At 33.8% G+C, this 23562-nt stretch overlaps 1 protein-coding gene across 2 annotated transcripts in view; it reads left to right on the forward strand.

Moving 5' to 3' along the window:
- LOC149482143 (uncharacterized) overlaps positions 1-23562 on the forward strand; it is a 24743-nt gene continuing 1181 nt past the window's right edge. Inside the window, exons 1-2 of one of the 2 annotated variants that reach the window (XM_089704126.1) lie at positions 1-297; positions 20382-23316. In XM_089704126.1, coding sequence (XP_089560252.1) covers positions 283-297; positions 20382-23316 — 2950 coding nt within the window. In that variant the 5' untranslated portion in view covers positions 1-282. Of the gene's footprint in view, positions 298-20345; positions 23317-23562 lie in introns of those variants that run through there. The other variant, XM_089704125.1, reaches the window with a different exon arrangement.

Below are 23562 nucleotides of genomic sequence, written 5' to 3' on the forward strand. Positions count from 1 at the left end.
CGCACCGCTTCACCTAGCGCTCATTCGCTTTTTGCCCACCTTTCGACTTGCGCGCAGCCTCCACCATTGTTCACTTACGCATTTCTCTCGTGGGAACCGACTTTTCGTGCTTTAACCGCAAGCTTGTACATCATCAACGTCTTCACTGATAACACGTTATAGTGAGGCATGGCTTGCGATATGAGTCAGGAATGTAACTATGTAAGGTGACGTCTGGATTTGTGAACAGGTGTAAAGTGATGAACATATAAATTGAGTGATTGAATCATATTATTGGAGATAATGGCGACGCTATCGGTAAGTTTATCGCATCTACCCACTTTATGTTATTAATTTAAGCTTCCTGGGAGCTTCAATTCATTCATGTTTAGTTTCTCGTTTAATCTACGTCTTCGTCTAAGTGCAGTTTTTGATGTTCATAACTTTAAATTTACGTTCTTATTAATATTTTTTTTGTTTGTAATTTGTTCATTTCAACCATACGAGTTCATCTACAACCATCCTATCACTAACCAATCAACTAAGATTAATTGTTATGGTATAATCATTACTTTTTATGATAACTCTGAGCTAAATTAGTTCAAACTAATTGTGTGGAAGTTCATATTCACACGGATGTTTCGATAGAGGAATTTAAAAACAAACAGATAAGGTCCAAAGTAAATTGTTAAAGTAAATATTGAAGGTTACTTAAAGCTCGCGGCAATTTTGGGACCACCTTTTTCCGTTGCGTAACATTTCATCGCTCTGACAGTGATTTGAAAATATTTTTAATGTTCCATGAACGTATTTTGTTACTCGCCAGTGTCATTTTATAAGAAAAAGAAATTGTACGTTTTTATACAAAATGCAAAGTCATTATGTTTACCAGTGTCTTTGTGTTATGAGAGCTTTATGATGGACTTGAGATTATTATGTTCTTGGTTGGAAAAGTTTCAAATAAATTATAATGTTTATAATCGTCATAAACGTTTTAAAGAAAATTAATTAAATTTCTCACAATAATATTACGATATGCATAAGTAACCAGATTTAATTATTTATGCTATTAAATAAAGATAGGATAAAAATTAAAATAATATAATATTGTGTATAACTGGGTTATAAATTATAATACATCTAAGAGAATTTTTGGAAGTGCAGCACAGAATTGACCAAGTTGTAACCTAGTGTGAGTAAAAAGTGAAACATAATATCATATTATTATGCTACGCAAGTCTTATGTAATGAATATATTTTTTCATATTACTATTTACCAAACGAATGTTTAGAATAAAGAATATGAACTAAACGAAGCCTACAAGTTTGAAGCTTTGGATCTAGAGAGATATTAGATAGAGAGATAACATACAAATAACCTCGGCTATACCAATGACTTTTCCCAACACCAGAAGAAGTCAGCATAGTAAATGATTTTATTTTATACATAAAGCATACTTCCTATACCATTAATACTATCTCTTAGTTCCGTGCTCATCGCATTGAACTTTAACTTTCGATTTCATGATCGTAGATATATTTGTAGTAAGTTGTTGTAGTTGTTCGTCCGCCCTGCTGGTAATTATTTAATACTGAGATGCAATTTCTGATAAATCGATTTATTTTAACTTCAACAAATAAAACTAAATAATTAGCTTAGTAAGCTAGCTAGCTACTTTTACAAAGCTTATACTAGTTACTATTAATAAAACGTCTTCAAAGCTCTATCAGTCTCTACCTTGCGTTACATTTATGTTGTAACCTATCAGCTATGATTTTCCGATCTATCCAGTATTAGTTCTATGATACTATGGTACTTGACTTTATGTACAAAATATATAAATTGTAAAGACATGGAATAGAATTATATTATCTGTATAGGTTATAACAGTCAATGAGAGAAACGTTCAAAAACACGCAAATAATTACAAAAACTGCTACATAATATTTACACTAACAATACGTATTGATTAAGTAATGTAGAAAAGAAAGTAGGAATATATTATTATACTCAACCATGAAAGTTAAGCAATGGTGACATCTTCCATACGTACGTTCTGTGTCCAATTCATTGTAAATAGATTGTTAACACATTACATTTAGAGTGAAATCGATATTATAAAACAATGTCGTAATGTTTAATTCGTGTTCCTGCCATTAGAAGATGTTTGTCTGCAGAGCATATCTCACGGACCGCTAATGTTGAACTTAGATCATAAAGCCGAGTGCTTTGGAACTGATCATTGTTCTATCCAATTGTTATGTCTGGGAATGTGTTTGTTAAGCCCGTGAAAGCGTATTTTCTCACCCAGCTTGTTTCGTTACCGTGTAATTGATCGTGGTGTCTATTATCGATGTTTGGCACAGAGTATGCAAACAAAGGTTGTCAAATTATTTTGCAACTGTCATGCACCACGACAGTCGAGACCTTAATCTGTGGTCGACACTTGTACTTCCGCATTCGATCGAGCCGCTCCTCTGCTGTGTGCGCGCGCGGCGGCCATTAAAACACGTGTATCGCATCGGATAATTGGGCGCAAATTCATCGAGTGCTGCAGCATCTCCAAGGTACGTGGTGCATTGTTTTTGCTGCTCACTATTTCCGAACATCGATTTTGTGTTAACGTAATTTTCCCTAATGTAGTAGAAGCCACCCGCTATTTCGGCTTGGTGCGATTCTACATTATTTCTGGTGCCGAAACCCGGGAATTTGCGTATCAATTATCATATTCAAAAGCTTATGGTATTACTGGTCACACGTAATTCATAATCTAAAATCAAATTCAATTCCGTTCGTATTAGGTTCTTTGTTTAACAAAGTAGGAAGTTGTTATAAGATCTATTTAAGCAAACACTTATTTTATCGGTGCTTAAATTCAAACGGCTTAAAACAATTTCATATTCTAAAACTTAATACATATTCAGAAGTACAAGTCAAAAGCGTTTAATTATTGTAGGAACTAGTTAAGCAATCACATATTTCATCGGTGCTTAATTTTACATCGGCCTATAGTAATTTCACATTCCAAAACATAATTCATTCACGTTACAGTTTATCCTAACTACATAACTAATATTAAAACGTAATATTAGGTTAAATCGTAATATAAAATAATTTCATTTTTATATTAACACTCGGGGGTAAATTGACAATCGAACGTCGAACATTCCAGCGGCTCGCGCAGCGCATCATCACTTTAACTTGTTATTGTAAGTTATAATCTGTATTCATTCACATTACCGTTTCATGCGATTTTCATCCTTAACTTCATATGCGTAAAGGTGAAATAATAATTTCATTGTTTCATTTTATTTCATTGTTTGAAAAATTACATCGAAGATTAACTTTGTTATTTAATTGTTTGTGTTTAAACGTTTTTACATTTTGTTTATTCGATATATAAATTTAAATTTAACAAGATGTCTTTATTAACTAAACATACAACTCGGAAGTTAGGTTCTTTGAAAAAATTAAAATCTAAATCGGTGGATGAATATTATACGACTAAGGACTTATCGACATTGCGTAGAAAACGTACTATAGCGCTTAAAAGATTATCGAAGGCGTTAGAGATAGGTAATGCAGCTTTGAGTGATCGTTCACAATACGACCTATTTTTATCGTATCATCAGGAAATTAAACAAATCGTTTCAAATTTCGAAAATGCTCATTTTAATATACTCGATCTGTCGGACGACGCGGATAATGAATCTGAAATTGAGGAACAATTCGATGAATTATATTTTCAGATACAGTCTATTTATATTAGTTTAACTAAACATGATACAAATAATTCGATTAACTCGAACATCAATTCATCGAATATCCGTTTACCTAAAATTACATTGCCACATTTTTCGGGCGATATCAAGCAGTGGCCTGTGTTTAATGATACGTTTAATTCTTTAATTCATAACTCAACGTCAATTTCGGACACGGAAAAGTTTCATTATTTAATTTCTTCTCTTAGCGGGGATGCGTTATCGGTGGTTAAGGCGTTCCCTATGACTCATGAATATTATCGCGACGCGTATGAAGCTCTTATTAATCGCTATAAATGTAAACGAACACTAGCTTTTACTTGTTGGCAAGATATTTTAAACACTAACTTCATGCATAACAACGCAACTGAGTTTCAAAAGTCACTCGACTTATTCGATGAAAATTTAAATATTTTAAAATCTATTGAGTTACCGATAGATCGTTGGGATTTTGTTTTAGTTTACCATATTTTATCAAAATTAGACAAGAACTTACGCCGCGATTTTGAGGAGAAATATTCTAACGTGGAGTTGCCGTCTTATGATCAATTAAGAGGTTTTTTGCGTTCCAAATGCGAAGCCTTATTACGAGATACACATTTTTCTGGTGTGAACAAATCTTTAAAGCCTTCGACTATTCAAAATCAATCAATGAAACGTTTCAATTCAAATGCACTTGTTGCTATGAACAATAGAGGTAATTCGAACGATAAGTCTAAAGTTTATTCAAGTAGCTGCGCGTATTGCCATAAGTCGCATTCTATTTTTTCTTGTCAAAATTTTATTAGTAAATCGATTGATGATCGTATGGCTATTGCCACTCAAAACAATTGGTGCTTTAATTGCCTGAAGCCATCACATCAATTAAAAAATTGCAAATCTATTTTTTCGTGTCGTATGTGTAAGCGTAAACATCACACCTTACTCCATCGCGATCATAACACTAAGATCGAATCAAATCAAATCGGGTCGTCGCTGGTGTCAAGGTCACATACGAATCATACAGTGCTGTTAGCCACAGCTATCGTTCAGGTTAAGGATGCTTCAGGTAATATGCAATCGTTTCGTGCCCTGTTTGATACGGGCAGTCAGAGCAATTTCATAACGGAATCAGCAGTAAAACTTTTAAATTTAACGCCGGCTTCAACAACCGCGGCAATTAGTGGCATAGGGGAAGCGGATGCACCTATTATTGGTGACGTCACTTGTTCTATCGGCACTAACGGTCGAATTCTATTTAACTTGGATATGCACGTCATATCTAAAATATGTGGCGATCAACCTATCGCTCAACTTAATTCATCAAGTTGGTCCCATATTAAATCGTTGCCGTTAGCGGACCCTGGTTTCGATATACCTGGTCCCATTGACATTTTGCTTGCTGCTGATGTATTCGCTGACTCTGTTCTTAATCAACATATCAAGGGAGGTGTCAACCAACCTACCGCGTTTAATTCAATCTTTGGTTGGCTACTTCTAGGTAAAACTAATATTTCATGTAGTAGTCTGTTGCAGACGTTGCCTGTAATCGATAATGATTTAAATTCATTAGTTCATCGTTTTTGGGAATTAGATTCAGTACCGCAAACTTCAATGCTAACTCCAGATGAGTTATTATGCGAACGTAAATTCGTTGAAGAACACACACGTGATGAATCCGGGCGTTATATTGTTCGTATTCCATTTAGGAATAATTCAGAACCTACATTTGAGGGCTCTCGCGAAGTTGCATTGCGTAGGTTCTATGCTATCGAACGTAGGTTGTCACGTGACGCCTTGTTAAAATCGCAATATGTCGACTTTATGTCTGATTACATCGAAAGTGGTCACATGACAGTGGTTCCTGTAGCACAAGTTGGCACAGGAAAATACTACATACCTCATCATTGCGTTCTACGCCCTGACTCTGCGACCACACGCCTCCGCGTTCTATTCGACGCTTCTGCGAAGGATATGCATTCTAAGTCACTGAATGACACACAACTTATCGGCCCAAAGCTACAACCGAATATTTTAAATCTACTTTTACGCTTTAGGGAACACAACGTTGTCTTCATGGCTGATGCTCGTCAAATGTTTAGACAGATTGTAGTAGCGCACGAACATCGTGATTACCAACGCATTTTCTGGAGGAGTTCTCCTGATGAGCCCCTCTTAGAATATCGTTTAAATACAGTCACATATGGATTAGCTTCGTCTCCGTTTCTCGCTTGCCGTACTCTTCGACAGCTTGCTGAAGATGAGGGAGATTCTTATCCACTCGCAAAACGAGTACTACTGTCTGATGTTTATTGTGATGACGTCACAACCGGATTTTCATCGTTAGAGGTCGCTCAGGAAGCAAAGTCGCAGATTATTAAACTTTTTAAGTGTGGGCAGTTTGAACTTAGGAAGTGGGCTAGTAATAAACCGCAGTTATTGTCTGATCTACCCAGTGATAGTTGCTTGACTGGATCTGTATCGTTAGACAATTCTGATAATCAAATTCTTAAGGTATTAGGTCTTAAATGGAATCCATCCACAGATACGTTCGTTTTCGAAATTGAATCTACTTATCGGCCATGTACTAAGCGTTCAATTCTTAGTGAACTCGCTAGGGTTTTCGATCCGTTAGGTTTTTTATCTCCCATCACAATTCAATCAAAATGTTTAATTCAGAAGTTGTGGATTCTCGGTGTTGGATGGGACCAAACGCCGCCTAACGAGATCATCAATACATGGAACAAACATCGCACTCAACTTAATCTTTTGAGTGAACTTCTAATTCCTCGGCAACTTACCTGCACGGATGCTGTATCGTATGAGCTACATGGGTTTTGTGACAGTTCTACCCTTGCATACGGAGCTGTCATCTATTTACGTGTTACAGATGCTGTTGGTAATATTCATGTTTTCTTCGTTTGCTCTAAGGCTCGAGTTGCACCTCTTAAACATACATCGTTACCACGACTCGAGCTCTGTGCTGCAGTTCTTCTATCAGATCTTTACAAATTTGTAAAAGATACGTATCTTTCTCGTATTCATGTTGATTCTGTATATTTGTGGTCTGACTCAACTATCGTTTTGTCTTGGCTGCGTTCTCATTCTTCGCGTTGGACAACATTTGTCGCGAATCGTGTCAGTCACATACAGGATATCACCCCTACAGACTGGTGGCATCATGTATCCTCAGGTGATAATCCTGCTGATTTGTGTTCACGAGGTTTATTTCCGAGTGAGCTTGTGCACAATGCCTTATGGTGGGCGGGACCGTGCTGGTTAACCCAAGGTAGTGATACTTGGCCTACGGATACAGCTGTTGTCACATCAAATGAGGAGAAGGTCGTTATGGAGAAGGAGCAACGGAAGGTAGCTCTTTCCGCTGAAGAGAGAGCTCCAATCGAACCAACAATAATTGACTCTTTACTTAATCGTTATTCATCATTTCAAACAATCGTTAACATTTTGGCATTTGTATATCGTTTTATCAATAACTCTAGAATCCCAGCTCAAGCTAATCGTAATAATTTCATTAATAACGTTGAAAGACATAACGCATTATTAAAAATCGTTAAACATGTACAGAGTCAGGTCTTTTCCAACGAAATTGCTAATCTTAAATCGAACAAACCTTTATCGAAACCTTTTCGAAAACTCAATCCATTTATCGATCGATTAGGTATTCTCAGGGTGGGCGGTAGAATTTCACGCGCAGGTTTAGAATACGAACAAAGGCATCCAGCCTTTCTACCGTCTGATCATCCATTAACGTTTTTAATTATCGACAACATTCATCGTAACTACTTGCATCCGGGCATCAATACTACGCATTTCTTACTTCTTCAACAATTTTGGATCATATCGGCAAAACGTACTGTACGCAATCGTTTAAGCAAATGTATACAATGCTATCGAACTAATCCGAAGCCATTACAACCGTTTATGAGTGATTTACCGTCATACCGTGTTAATCAAGTCAAACCATTTTCTATAGTAGGCGTCGATTTCGGCGGACCGTTTCGTATTAAATTAGGCCCACATCGAGGTGCTAAGATTGAAAAGGCTTACCTTTGTCTTTTTATTTGTCTTACAACAAAAGCAGTACACCTCGAGGTGGTGTCTACACTGTCCACTGACGCATTTATAGCTGCGTTACGACGCTTTGTGGCACGCCGTGGTCGATGTAACGTGATGCACGCGGATTGTGGAACAAACTTTATCGGTGCAAGAAATCAATTATCGTCTCTTATGCATCAAGCTTCTAATTTAGAAAAGATCGAATTTAAGTTCAATCCTCCATCAGCTCCTCATTTCGGTGGTGTATGGGAAATTCAAATCAAGGCGGCTAAATCTCATTTACTTCGTGTAGTTGGTGATCAAGTTCTTACGTTTGAAGAACTTACAACGCTTTTCGTGCAAATCGAAGCAGTATTAAATTCGCGACCGCTTTGTGCAATCAGTTCGGATCCAAATGATCTATCGGTCTTAACTCCAGGCCATTTCCTTACCTTAGAGCCTTTGACAGCTGTCCCTGATGAAGATCTATCAAATGTTAATATAAGTCGGCTTCATCGGTGGCAGTTGTTACAATCATTTCACCAGAGTTTTTGGTCCAAATGGAAACACGAGTATCTTAATTCACTAACACAACGCGCCAAATGGACTAAGGATTCTAAACCGCTTCAGATAGGCTCAATGGTGATAATTAAGGATGAAAATCGTGCGCCACTACAATGGTCTCTTGCCAGAGTAGTGGATCTTTTACCCGGTTCTGATGGTGTAGCTCGGATTGCAGTAGTTAAAACAGCGAAAAATCATATAATTCAAAGACCGTTGGTTAAGTTATGCCCTCTACCAATCGAGGACTAGCTTAAATCGTTTATCTTTCTTTAGTATCGTAAGGTATCTAGACATTAAGTTATCGTTAGCAATAAGATATCGTGTCTGTGTAACATCTATCGTGTTATACAGAATCAATTAGTTAGGTAACTAGTTTTTATCGTAATCAATAAGTATCATCAATAATTATGCGGATCATTCTTATCGTTCTCGTTCCCATTATGTTCTATTTATCGTCTGACCAGAAAATACCATAGGCATTTTGGTGGGCGGGATGTTTCGTTACCGTGTAATTGATCGTGGTGTCTATTATCGATGTTTGGCACAGAGTATGCAAACAAAGGTTGTCAAATTATTTTGCAACTGTCATGCACCACGACAGTCGAGACCTTAATCTGTGGTCGACACTTGTACTTCCGCATTCGATCGAGCCGCTCCTCTGCTGTGTGCGCGCGCGGCGGCCATTAAAACACGTGTATCGCATCGGATAATTGGGCGCAAATTCATCGAGTGCTGCAGCATCTCCAAGGTACGTGGTGCATTGTTTTTGCTGCTCACTATTTCCGAACATCGATTTTGTGTTAACGTAATTTTCCCTAATGTAGTAGAAGCCACCCGCTATTTCGGCTTGGTGCGATTCTACACAGCTCGTAAAAGATATAATATTGTCGAGGCGCTTGCTTAAATTCATGTGCCACGGAGCGTGTTAATTCTTTTTGTTAAACTATCAGAGTGTTCAGGGAGTGAGTAACGATTCTTCGAAAAATGCATAATATAACTCAAAACAAATACGTTGCGTTGACTTTCACAGAAAATGGAAACTATTATGCTATATCGCATGAAACGATTCAAATAAAATCTCGTCATATTAATCGGTTAATTTGTTTGGGTCATCACACTCTAGTACACATATAAGATCATTGTTAAAACAGAGCGTTTCGTAGATCCATCGGGTTCAATTCTGTGCCAAACAAAAAAAGGACGATAGCTTAGATTACTTAAATGGAATGAAAATAGTTATATTTTCTCACTGCCTTAAACTTTATTATCAGTTAAATTACTTTGTATTCTATAAAATTCATACGAAAATTGATCTTCTAAAAATAATAATTGTAAATATTGGTTATGCATACGTGAAATATACATCACGATCATAATGTTGGAATGTGAATAATTATAGTAAGTACTAGTGCGTAAATTTTTTTCATTGTCATTCATCAGTTATGTAACATAGCAATTTAAACAAAGCGCGGAAATCTATGTAAATAAAGAAAATTATCGCGTCAAGCACCGGTTAATCGTAGTGATAGATAATTACAGTTACAAACCATTCATTAAGCATTACTGAATAGTTTTTAACACTACACACGTGAAGATAAAATTAAACATTGTAGGTGAAATAATTATATTTTTTTTATTATATTACGATACAGAGTGTGTAAATCGGATAAGAACATAAAATAAAACTAATGTGGCCTTTGCTTTTTCTACATCTGTTCCCTAAACAGTGAAGTCAGTTCGGAGAACAAGCAGACGATTTGTAATGTATTTTTTCATTTTTGATAATAGAATAACCAAACATACCATAATATTTGAGTGCCTATAGGTTTCATTAAGGGCGCGTATAAAGTCAAATCACCAATCAACTTTTAGTTGATACGTGTAATATTCAAGACCAAATATAAAAAATAAAATATATTATGTAAAACTTGATGATATTTTCGATTATATTGTCAGATCAAAAACATAAAATATTGAAATTGACTCGATAGAAAAAATTCACGAAGTTACCTCTAAATTTCACACTTTTACGTTTTTTACTGGACATGGTAATACTTATTATGATTTTTTTTTCATAAACAATTATATTAAAACATTTGCAAGATATTTGTCAGAGCATTTTGTGTAATTACTTTTAGTTTTGGTTTAATCACGATAAAACACTTTTGGCGCTTACTATATTTTTAATTACGCAAGAAATCATCTTCCATCGCACGTTCCGGGAGCTAAAAACATAATTCTATTTCATACATCAGACGCTATCGCTCCGTTGAGACGAGTAGACCACGCTAAAATTGCTGCGCCGTGTTTTATAATTACGCCGAATATTGATTTGTTGAAAATGGTAAACAACAAAATGAAAAGACTTAAGAAACGAGAACTAAAGAAGGTTCAAATTGAAAAGATAACTAAATGTCGAAGGTAATAATGTATATAATGTATAATATAATAGTATTGTTATAATATTAATAAATAATAATTATAATATAAAAAGATAAGTCTTGATTTACCTATTTGAGAAAGTTTAGTATCTGTAAAATAATTTCCGCGGGCTGAGTATTGACGCGATAGCAGCAGCAACTATAGATAGGTAAATAAAATTCATAGTGGTACCTAATTCTTACAGTCGCGGTGCAATCAATCAAGTCAAGAAAGATTTATATTATTATTATTACTATAGGCAGATCCTATGTTCGCTCCAGTAAATAATAATATAAATAATATGTAAACCGGTTGTGAATAGTACATATATATTATATTTACAATCTGTATTAGATAATCATACATAACATCTATACATAGGTATAACAAATTCGTACGAAAGTCAAAACTGTACTTACATTGAATAGGTATTTTTTTATAATATACATATGTATATGTATATATATAATATATTCATAATCTGTATTACATAGTAATATGTAGTACATATCTATACATAAATATAGTTTTTAGAATTTTTGTATGTCTGTCTGTATGTATGTCTGGGCTCTAATTTTGGTGCAGATATAGCTTGAGACCTGAGAAAGGTCATAGGATGAGTTTTATCCCGTAAATAAAAAAAACTGTCTGTGTTTGTCTGTTTGTTTGTACACGCTAATCTCCGGAACTACTGGACGGATTTGAATGAAAGTTATTTTGTTGTGTAGGTACTATTATATTATCCGGGAAATATAAAATAATAATTTATTTTGAAAACTGAAACACCTGATGCAGAACCGCAACAGACCACCTAAACTATAGATTCATTTGAGAAAGTTTATACAGGCGAGTTTGGATATTATTATTTGTGTAAATTCTGTAAATTCGTTTCCGCGAGTTGAGTATTCATGCGACGATATTTATAGATACCTACATTCATAGTGGGTACCTACAATTTACAAAGACACTTTTTATACTTAGTTATGTAGGTACCTAATTCCTACGGTCGCCTTGCAAATGCAATCAATCAAATTGACCCTGTTTGAAAGTAATTTACTAATTTCACAGAACAATTTTAAATTTGGAAAATGTGGACCCTCACTCTCAACCTGTGTCTACTGACTATTGCCACGCAGAAAAAAATACTCCAGAAAGGTACCTGCTAAAGTTACCAGCTCTCGATAAAATAATACGTAAATTTCGAAGAACTTTGTAATATTTTATAAAGGATAATTTTTATTTTTATTTTTAGAATAATTGCTGAGTCGAAAAATGTCGTACAATCTAATAGTCCATTGAATAAAAAGTTCTAGAGTGCGTGAGTTAGTAACGTAAGATGTTTCTTCGGAAACATGTCAAGAGTCCCTAGGTAATAAACATACTAAAACCCCGGGCCACTAGGAGGAGCCCCGGAGTGGGGGGAGGGGGAAAATGGGTCCATTTTTTCATTTTTCGCTTAAATCTCAAAAACGGTATAGTACGACATAAAAGAGATGAAATTAATTATTTTGGAACTAATTCGTTTTTCATTACCTGGCAACCCTGAATTGGCAATGTAGCTGTCAAGTTGAATAAAAATTTGTTGTTTTTTTCGTGAAGTGGAGAATTATTGAGATAAAATTGTTATTTAGATCAAGAAATTTAAATAAAAAAGGAGACATCACGAAAAAGGTTAAACGTAGCGGTGTCCGTGATGTGGTGTATAAAGTTTTTATTCGGTGTTTGTCCGAATTTCAAGCTGGAAATTTATTGACTGATTTGGAAAACGTTTACAAACGTACAGCAGAATATACCGGTGAGATTCCATTTATTTTTGCTCAGTACTACGTAAAATAGAATATTCCATTAGTGACGAGTGTTTAATGTATGTATGTATGGCGATTATTACGTTTTCTCAATTTAATTTGAGGTTATTTGTATGTAAACAAAAACTAGTTTTTATAGTGCGACCAGCACAATTTGAGTCAAGAAGTTATATCCAATCCAACCAGCCTCAAATAAAGTACCTAGTTTAGATTTTACTACATAGTATAGTGATAACTGTTTTCATACAGCTATCTATCTATTAATCAATCAAACCATAAGAAAAAAATCATATTTACTGTATCATATTTACAGATACTGAAGATGCCCCGTACCCTCTTGCCAGTACTTCGAAACAGAGTGATGATCAGTCCTTTGAAGGAGTAGAATATTTAGATTTTGATGAATTATATTAATGTACAAAATTTATCTACAAAAAAAATAAAAATATGTGGTTTTCAAATCGCCTTGTTTTTTTCTACCCGACGGACCCAGAAAGAGGGTAATGTGTTTGAGCTGCATGTATGCTTGTTTGTTTGTATGTTTGATTCTATGTGCGCCTCTGCAGTCTAAACACTTGACCGATTTTTATAAAATAACTAATTCCAAATACATTTAAGTAAAATTTGACCTAGGTAGGTCAATTAAAATACTAATGTATTTTTGTCTTAAATTACACTATTGCTACAATGAAACAATTATAACGGTTTAAATCGCGGTATTTATTTTAGATTATATTATATAGATTTTTGGATTTTTATTCTATAGTATCAAGATCGCTTGCGTCGCAGTATCAGTGTTGCTATATGAGCGACGGTGGCGCCCTCATTTATTTTCATCTCTTTTGTGTCGCACTGTACATGTTAGAGAAAAACTTTCAAGGAAAAATTAAAAGGCCATAAAATTATCTACAAGTTGTACCTGAATCATTTTTTCCTATATCCTACCGTTTCTGAGTTATACGCAGTAAAACATGATTTTGGCTCAAACAATTTCCACATCAATCGATCAAAAAATATTTCTTTCTTCCAAAAAACTCAAAAGTGCAACTTGTGACCGGTACTGATAGATTGCTCTTAATTAGGTCTATAATTGGTAAAATAAACACATTCCTCCATGGAAGCCTTTAGGAGGAATCGATTGTCAAAATATTATATTATGGTAGTTTGAGTTACTGAACTTGATCTTTTTATTTTTTTCTTCCAAAAAACTCATAAGTGCAACTTGTGACCGGTACAGATAGATTGCTCATAATTGGGTCTATCATTGATAAAAATACCAGATTCCACCATGGAGGCCTTTAGGAGGTATTGAATTTTATTAGGGTAGTTACGATACATGAACTTTTTAACTAACTACCCTAATAAAATTCAATTCCCCGTAAACGCCTCCATGGTGGAATCTGGTATTTTTATCAATGATAGACCTAATTATGAGCAATCTATCTGTACCGGTCACAAGTTGCACTTTTGAGCTTTTTGGAAGAAAAAAAATAAAAAGTTCATGTATCGTAACTACCCTGATAAAATTCAATTCCCCGTAAACGCCTCCGTGGTGGAATCTGGTATTTTTAGCAATGATAGACCTAATTATGAGCAATCTATCTGTACCGGTCACAAGTTGCACTTTTGAGTTTTTTGGAAGAAAAAAATAAAAAGATCAAGTTCAGTAACTCAAACTGCCCTAATATAATATTTTGACAATCGATTCCTCCTAAAGGCTTCCATGGAGGAATGTGTTTATTTTACCAATTATAGACCTAATTAAGAGCAATCTATCAGTACTGGTCACAAGTTGCACATTTGAGTTTTTTGGAAGAAAGAAATATTTTTTGATCGATTGATGTTGAAATTGTTTGAGCCAAAATCATGTTTTACTGCGTATAACTCAGAAACGGTAGGATATAGGAAAAAATGATTCAGGTACAACTTGTAGATAATTTTATGGCCTTTTAATTTTTCCTTGAAAGTTTTTCTCTAACATGTACCGTTTTTGAGATTTAAGCGAAAAATGAAAAAAATGGACCCATTTCCCCCCTCCCCCCACTCCGGGGCTCCTCCTAGTGGCCCGGGGTTTTAGTATGTTTATTACCTAGGGACTCTTGACATGTTTCCGAAGAAACATCTTACGTTACTAACTCACGCACTCTAGACCCCCCTTGGAGGGACTCATTCAATGGACTATAACCAAATTAATCAAAATAAAGTTCTGGAGGAATGTGTGTCGTCGACTGCGTATGTTTATTTAAAAATAGTATCTATACTCGCTATTTCGACAGACTTTTTTTACGGATTCGTGCTCTATACTGTTTCCCTAATATTGTTTTTTTTTATATATTACATACAGACAGTTTTTTTATTGTTTTATAACATGTATAGATTATCATTAATAATTATAAACAAATAATAATAAAAAGACATATTACATAATTTGTGATGATTTCAACTTCACTGTTTTATACAATTATTTTAGACAACATACCTACTAACTACCGAAAATACGCGTTGAACGAGCGAAGAATATTGTGTATAATTTAGCGTGCGATGAACTTTACGTACGTTGGATGAGCCGGGTGTATGAGGGTATTGTGAGGGCGCGCGGCATGGCGCGTAATGGGCGGGGCTTAATCGTAGAATTATCTGGCTTTATACGCCCTCTTAAACCCCAAGTCTAATGAAACTAGGTCACACGGTTAGAACTCTAAAAGTATAAGTTCTTTCATACTTTTAAAATAGATTATGCAGCGGAACATATTTGATGTATTTTATGGTTATAAAAATAGACCTTTCACCTTCCTAATGTAATAATGATTATTTTCTCTAAATGAACGGATGTTAGCTTAATGCCTGACCATTTATGTATATGTAACCACAGACTAATAATAATATACTACGTATACAAATGTAACATAACATCCATTTGCAGATTTATGACAAACTTTGCCCATTCACAAGTATAGGTATAGGTAGGTAACAGACAAATAAAACTTTATATTTATACGTATATAAGCTCTCAGTATTTTGTGATAAGAAAAAATAAACTTTTTTTAAGGTTCATTGTCAGTTTTTGAAGTAGATCCTGATCGTTGAATCAATTATTATGAGATTGTACACTATGGGATTTCAAGATAAACATTGAATGATTCAGCTATAATTTCGAATGACCATATAGGAATGCGATGGTCACTTTCGTTTTTTATTGAAATCGAACGTGATGTGATCTCAAAATGTATCGATAAAATATCAAAGTAATCAACTAACCATACAACATCGATTTGAGCATTATAATTTTTAAGGTTTTTTCAATTTGGCTTCGATTAGGTACTTTATCACAAGGTGTGAGTGTGGCTTATGGTGTTATATCGAGAATAGCACAATGGTTTCAAGTTCCAAGACCTTTGGCTTTATGTTCCTATCTTCTTATTTTCTTCTTATAGGTACTTTCTTAGTAGTGTAAATTAAATATCGAGCAGTTACTTTATTTTTTGTAAAATATTTTAACATTATCTACTTATTGTACCTATTCTATGTTTTATACTATAATATTTTCGTATTTAAATAAGTATAATGTAGCGCATTAAAAAATGTAATAGCTCAGACTGTAAAAGTTAATACCGCAAATGTAAAAATAGCTTTATTCTGAATCAAATTATATTATAAACAAAAAATAATACACGAAATAAATGTATCGTGTCTAGATTTTGCGTAATAGTGAGGTAATACTTTATATGTTATCTAATACTGGTTATAAAAATTGTAAAAGTACCAATTTGAGGTATTTCTTGAATTTGGATATTTTGTATAAGTATTTACGACCTTATGTTTTCGGCAAGGCTAATAGTCCTTGTCAGGTTCCGTACATAGCATTTAATTGTTTGTAGGATGATACAAAGAGATTATAATTATGAAGGTATTTTGAGAAATGTATGTTCTTAAAAATGTGCATATTTTTTTATTTTCATACAAAAATATGGTATTTAATGGTTCCCTGTCAAAAACCAATATTAAAAACCGCCATACTCTGTAAGATGTCTATGAACTAGTTATTAATTACCTGTGTTAATTACCATAATAGTACGTAGTAAGACATACTGGCCCACTGAGATTCTCTCGTGTTTTTATAATAGCATACATTTGTATATTATTTTCACACACATAATAACCGATGTGCATGACAAGATGCAAGTAACACGAAATCCGGACATGAAATAAAACGACAAATCATCTTCCAGCCATTAACCTCCATTTCCTGTTTTTAGCGCAAACGCCATGTTTTCATCCGATTTCTATATGATTTACTACTGTTTCTTTTATCAAAATAATTTCTTCAAGTGCGTAAATGTCCCTAAATGGTCGTTTTTGTAACATATAATTACGGGTTATCCAGATAAACTTTACCTGGCCTGGTCATTAAAATCCTACCACTTAATACCTACAGGTAATATAGATTTTGATAAAAACTGATTACGTACTATTTTGTTAAAATACGTAGATCAAGTTAACACATTTGAGATTTTATTCATTGAAATTTTCCGGCAACTCTCTTCGTGAAACATTAATCTGACAAGAGTTTAAAAGGCGCATTAGGTTTCTAATTGTACAGATTTTTCATCTCATATACTCACGAGAATGTCTCTAAATTGACCTGTAACCTTCCTTATCAATTATATCTTGTTGGAATGCTATGTCATTGAATTAAACATGAATTTCAAAGAAATATAGAGCCGTAATATCTTTTTTTAAAGTTAATAGTACGATGATATTCATAAGAAGACTGTTAATTAAAGTATTAGTTCATAAGAAGTAGTAGTAGTTCATAAGAAGACTGTTAATTAAAGTATAGACTCTCATATACACAATCACACACGACCCTCTTATACACAATCACACTTTTTGTTGAATAAATAATATTTCTATTTTAATGTCAAAGTGTTCCTATGTAACTAAACTTTAGATTTTTTAGAGACCTGTATAACATTTCTTAGATCCAAGACACAGGCAACAGCCTAGTTTGGATCTCCTATAAAACTGTAATGTACTGCTTTTTTGGTAAATAAAGATTTTTATTTTTTTTATTTTATTATTTATATCATAAGCTCTAAGATTTTATAAGAATTTTAAAATTGTGTAACAATTTGGTAAAAGTGATGTTATAAATTGTAAAATTAAAATTTATTATAACAAGTAGGTAACACTTCCGAAACTTAAAAATTAAAAATAACTCTTGATAAGCTGTTATAAAAAAATATACTCAAATAAAAGATTACCAATTAAAAAGAACTGCAAAGTTATATTTTATAACAAAAAACTTCACTTTTTTGTATAAAAAGTAACAAACGTGGAATGCAAAATTCAAATTATCTCATATTATTCAAAACCATTGTTCTTCAACATAAAGTTATTACCTTAACCCAGTTTTCACTTTCGACTGAAGAAAATGATCTTATGACATAGGAATAGCGATTTGTGGTGTAATTAAGTAAAAGTAATGGTAGAAGCGTGCGAACTTGTTGGGGTCATTGGTCTTCCTTTTGACCTTTAAAACGAGATTATAAATACCTTAATATAGTTTTGTTTTCATGAATGAATCATTCTTCATAATATTTTTCGTAGTCGTTATGAAATTTTTCAAGTTTGTTGCATTAGCATTCGTGAAAAATAATAATTTTCAAAACACGACTGGGTAAAATATTTAAATATGAATTCATTAAACCACATTATTAATAGATTTTGGAAAAACCATGTGATGGTAAGTATATGTAGTAATCAAAATGCCGCAAAATATAACAAAAATCTATAAATATATAATAAATCCAGCGTGATGTTCATAATTCGCACTTCATCATCTCTATTATCTAGCACAGTCTTGCACTAGCGCTACAGGATGTGACAAAGAAATACACAAATCACTAACAACATATTTTCTAAACGCAGTCAGGTGAAAATACGATGGGTGTTATATTTACGGACTTTTGAATCTACTACTATTAAGGAACTCGCCTCTTTGCGTTTTCTACAATTGTGATATAAAATACTATTAAATACAGGTAGTAGAGGACAAGAACCTCCCCGCGACCCAATTAGTTAGATACAATATATTCGTTTAAAAATTGATAATTAAAATGTTACAATTATTATTGTAATAAATTGTAACGCTTGCTTTCTACGGATGGACGGTGAACCGTTGAAATGCTAGACTTCCTTAAATTATATTAATTAAGATCTAAAATTACACAATATGATAATTCTTTCACGGAAGCATTAAATGTTAAGATCGTGTTAGGAAAAAATATTTAACGATTAACGGTTATTTATATAGTAATTTCCGAATTCCTCAAGTAAGGTTAATGGCCAAGTCCTCAAGAGATGGTTATCATGACGTAATTCGTAATGATAAGACCACAAGATCTTCTTACATAGCAAGAGGTATCTCAAAGCATTTAAACGTTTAATTAGTTCATTTATCACGCTTTTAAAAGCTTTAAATTACTAGTTGGTTTTTAAATTTCAGTGTGGTTTTAATGGTTCCTCAAAAGTTATTGGAATTATTATTCTCAGCTATAAATATATTGTAGTTTATTATATCGAAGTATTTCAATTTTAAAAGTAACTGCTTCGGTTGAGTGTCATCGGGTCAAAATAATTGCGATAAATTATTTGTGTTTGAATAGTCATTAATCACCTAAAATACCTTTACAATACAAGTATAAAAATTAAAATCAGTTCAATTTGAATATTATATCGGTGATTGAAAAAATATTTTAAAAGCTCAGTTTCACTTCAGTTTCTTTTCAAGTTTACATAACCTTATTGTTTATTATGCGATCGATCACCAATTCGATTCCTGCGTACGAAAATCCTTCAAAACTACGTGATGTTTGTGGTCAAGTAGCCCATCAAGAAACATTTCACTTTTATTCGCGTATTTATTCAAGTGATGTGCCCAAACGAATGGCAAGAGTTTTGAAATTTGTTCTCGATACGAGTGATGCATTCAATATTACTTGGAACGATTTCAGTGATATAAAATAATGGCATGGATAGATAATTTATCTACTATGAGAATACTATAACTACCAATAAATAATTGACTATAAGTAGTAGGTTTAAGATTTGCGCTACAGCATAATTCGATTGAAAGGATATCCCTGGGATTAATTATTATTTAATTGAAGTGAAACTTCTTTATCGGGGTTGGACAAAAATTTAGTGTAACATTTTTGCGTTACACCGTACGCGTGACATTTTTGCGTTACGCCGTACGCGTGACATTTTTGCGTTACGCCATACTCGTGACATTTTTAAGGTCATAAAGAAGTTTCACTTCTTACGTGTGTACTCTAGTACACGCATACATTTTTATTATTAGGTCGAGATTCGCCTGAGCCAAATATAATTTAAATATCTGCTTTCCTTCTCCAACTCCAAATATTCCGAGAATTAAGCAGACTATTGTGTTGACTCTACATGAATTTTTATTTCAAATCTGAATATTACTCTATAAATTACATTATTTTTTATATTTCATAAAATTAATTAATATGATATAAAGATGGCACGTATAATTATTACCTAATTAATAATTTAAGCTTATTATGATTTAGTAATAATAGTAACTAGCATTTTCTTCCGTCGACATTTATCAACAGTATAGTATGGGAAAGAGAAAAGTGCAAAGAATAACTTGTGGGAAGTAGTTACAATGGCAGTGTGGCGCGTGTTTCTCTAATTTTCTAACTAATTACAAAATGAACGGTTAAAGCAATTTCTCTACTAAATAAAATTAGTAAGTAATAGATGAACATTTTTCTATTTCAGGCAGTTCCAGTGTTACTAGTTGCCATATTTGCAAGATGCAGCTGCGAAACAACAATTGACCACACATACCATAACAGAAACGAAGCATCACAGTTTGGAGAATTATTGAGGCCGCCACCGCCTCCGCCACTACCCATTATTCCTGTGCCATTCCACGGGGGAGCAGGCCGGTCGCAGCATCAAAACGTCGACTTCGGCTACCAGTATCAAGTACCTCCACCGCCTCAACCTCCACTACCCCCTATTTCTCCACCTAGTGATTTTAAGTTTCCCGCACCATTTTACAAACAGTACAATTTCAATTTTGTTCCTCCGCCGCATCCTTTTACAACTACTCCATCGCCAACTATTTTCCAAAAAGTATCACAATGGCTATTTCCCTCGCAGCAGACTTCCGATGACGCAAATACTAACAATTATCACATACCACAAGTTCAAAAAAATTGCAATCCTTGTAATTTAGCACCATGGATACCTGTAATTAGATACGATTTGTCAGCTAAAAATCAAAGAGAAAATATTAAACAAACATATGGTTCACCCATTCCAACCGCTTCCTCTAATGTGTATAATACAATTCAAAATGTGCCTCAAAGATTTAACAAGCAGACGTCGGATCAGACGCCATTTACTACCGATGGCTCGCATGCCACTTATGGGCTACCTCAACAAGTATACAAAGAAAGCTTCAGTACTATAAGCTCAACCTATGGACCTCCAAGCCCAACTCACACTGTCACAATACCACACGAATCTTCTTTAAGTACACATTCTCTTTCAAGTAATAATCCATTTGTAACGTCTTCGTACGAAGTATCAAGTAATTCTTTTGGTTCTAGTTCTTCTTTCCGAAATCCGAGTTCATCATACGGTGTACCGAGTTCATCTTATATTCCAAGTTCTTCGATATTTGTAACTCAACAACCTCCTACTTCTACATCAAGTTTTTCTCACTATCAGATAAATAATCAAATAACGGATCATAGTAATTATATTAGTACACTTAAACCATCGACTGAATTTGAATTACCTAAAGTGGAATCACCTACCGGTTTTAAAAACTCATATGGAGAACCTATAGTTAATACATATGCTTTAGATATTCCATATTCGATCACTGGTGCTGAATCATTAAAAATTAAAACAGAAGTTTTACCGGATAGTAAGCCCATTTACCAAAATACTAATTCCACAATAGCTCTAGCTAATCCAGCACCATTTAGCTTAAATAGAGGTAGGCACATACATACACTGCAACCGGTTGCATTGCCAAATTTAAGTGTGTCACCTTTGCCACCTATTTTTAATGCACGACCATTTAGACGTTTACCGCTAAATAATTTGTCAAATAATATTAAAGAAATAAGTAATATCGAACAACATTTGAATAACGTAAACATTGCTAAAAGTATTCCCATTGCTGAATTTGTACATTCTATAGAATATCCACATACTGTCATTCAGTCGCCTATTATTGATATTGATACTTCCAAAACCAATCAGACAAAGTCGTATAGAAATATTCCAAATAGTTTTGTTGTTGATGATAATCATGATATTACTCCACAAGCTTCGGAAGACCACATTTCGGCATCAAAAACGAATTCCGATTCTAGTTTTGAAAGTACTGGAGTTGACTATGCAAATGATTTATATGATACTATACTACCATCAGAATTAAAACAACCATTCAGTGTTCCATCAAATCACAGGCCAGTGTTTGCTGATTTAAGAGGATTAAAAGATGAAGATATTGATAAATATCGCACGGAGAGTAATTTACAGCACATTGATTCACCATTACTATATCTGAAGCCTAGTGCTCCCCACAAAAACTTTGCCAACTTTGTTACTTCTTCTACGCCTAGAAATAAAAAAGAATATGAAATATATGATGAAATTCCAACCACGGAAACACCCCAAGATTCAACATTAACAAGTGCTTGGGATGAAAGTAGGAATTACTTTTCACAAGAAATATCACCTGCAAAAAAGGAACAAAACATCAACAGGTCTAAAGTTGTTCAAATAATTGTTCCATATACAAGCGGGCATCAAGACAACGATAATTATTATGATCTTAAAGAGTGGTCGCTAGCTTCAGAAAAAGAAGCCCAACCTAGAAAGGTCCATACTAAAACCGAAACAAATATTTTAAATGCAAGTACGGAAAGTTATGAAAGTTTTATGTCAACTACTGAAGTACCAACATCTACTGTAACAGAATATTATAATTCGGATCCCTTAAACACGCCTCCAGTAAATGATTTCTATGATGTCAAGGAACCTCCATTCGACATTATAAAGTTACAACATACCATTGATGATTGGACACAACAAGAATATTCTAAAGACTTCAGGGCTCCAGCAAAATCAAGGTCTAATGAAAAGTACTCGAAACAAATTCCTGATGATTTTTTGACAACGTTAAGCCCGATAACAAGCATGCCAACGGAAGCTAATACTTACAATTACGATATTTACGACCACGAAGGTTCAAGTAGCATACAACACGTGGTCAGGGAAAATAAGAGCAGCATTTCACCGAAACCATTTAAGCAATACAATACAATTGAACGCACTAAAACAAATCATCAAAGTGAGAAGAGCAAAGAATCATATGATGATTATAAACCTCACATTTACACTGCTGCATCAAAGTTTAGAAAGGTAACAACCACTCCTCCACCTTGGGGATATATTCAAACATCTATATCTCCTTTAACAAAAGAAAAAGTATATGTAGTGACATCTAAACCATGGCGGGAGAAATCCAATTCCTCAAATGAGTATGAATACAATAAGAAAGTAAAATCTCAATCATCCAGCAGTGATGAATCCTACGATAATTTACCATTTAAATCACCTCGTTTCTCCAATCGTCCTGCTTTTGGGGATCAAACATACCTCTTTTCAAAAGGATGGCATCAAACTAGTAAGTGTTACATACTTACGTTACCTTTTATTATAATATGTCTAATATATAAAATAATAATACCGTTAATTATACGCTTGGCTTAGCTGACAACTGTCATGGCTGAGAACATTTAAATGTAACTAACATAATATACATCTTTTTAGATTAATATCTACATTTTGACACAATATTATATAAGTGATGGCTTAGTTTGTATTACATAAATTACATTGGTATGTGTCTTGCATATTGTCTCATGTGTAT

The sequence above is a fragment of the Colias philodice genome, chromosome 15 (assembly GCF_061535455.1).
Source record: "Colias philodice isolate Cphi_HAF_F1 chromosome 15, ilColPhil1 Martin Lab GWU primary, whole genome shotgun sequence".
Classification (NCBI taxonomy): Eukaryota; Metazoa; Arthropoda; class Insecta; order Lepidoptera; family Pieridae; genus Colias; species Colias philodice.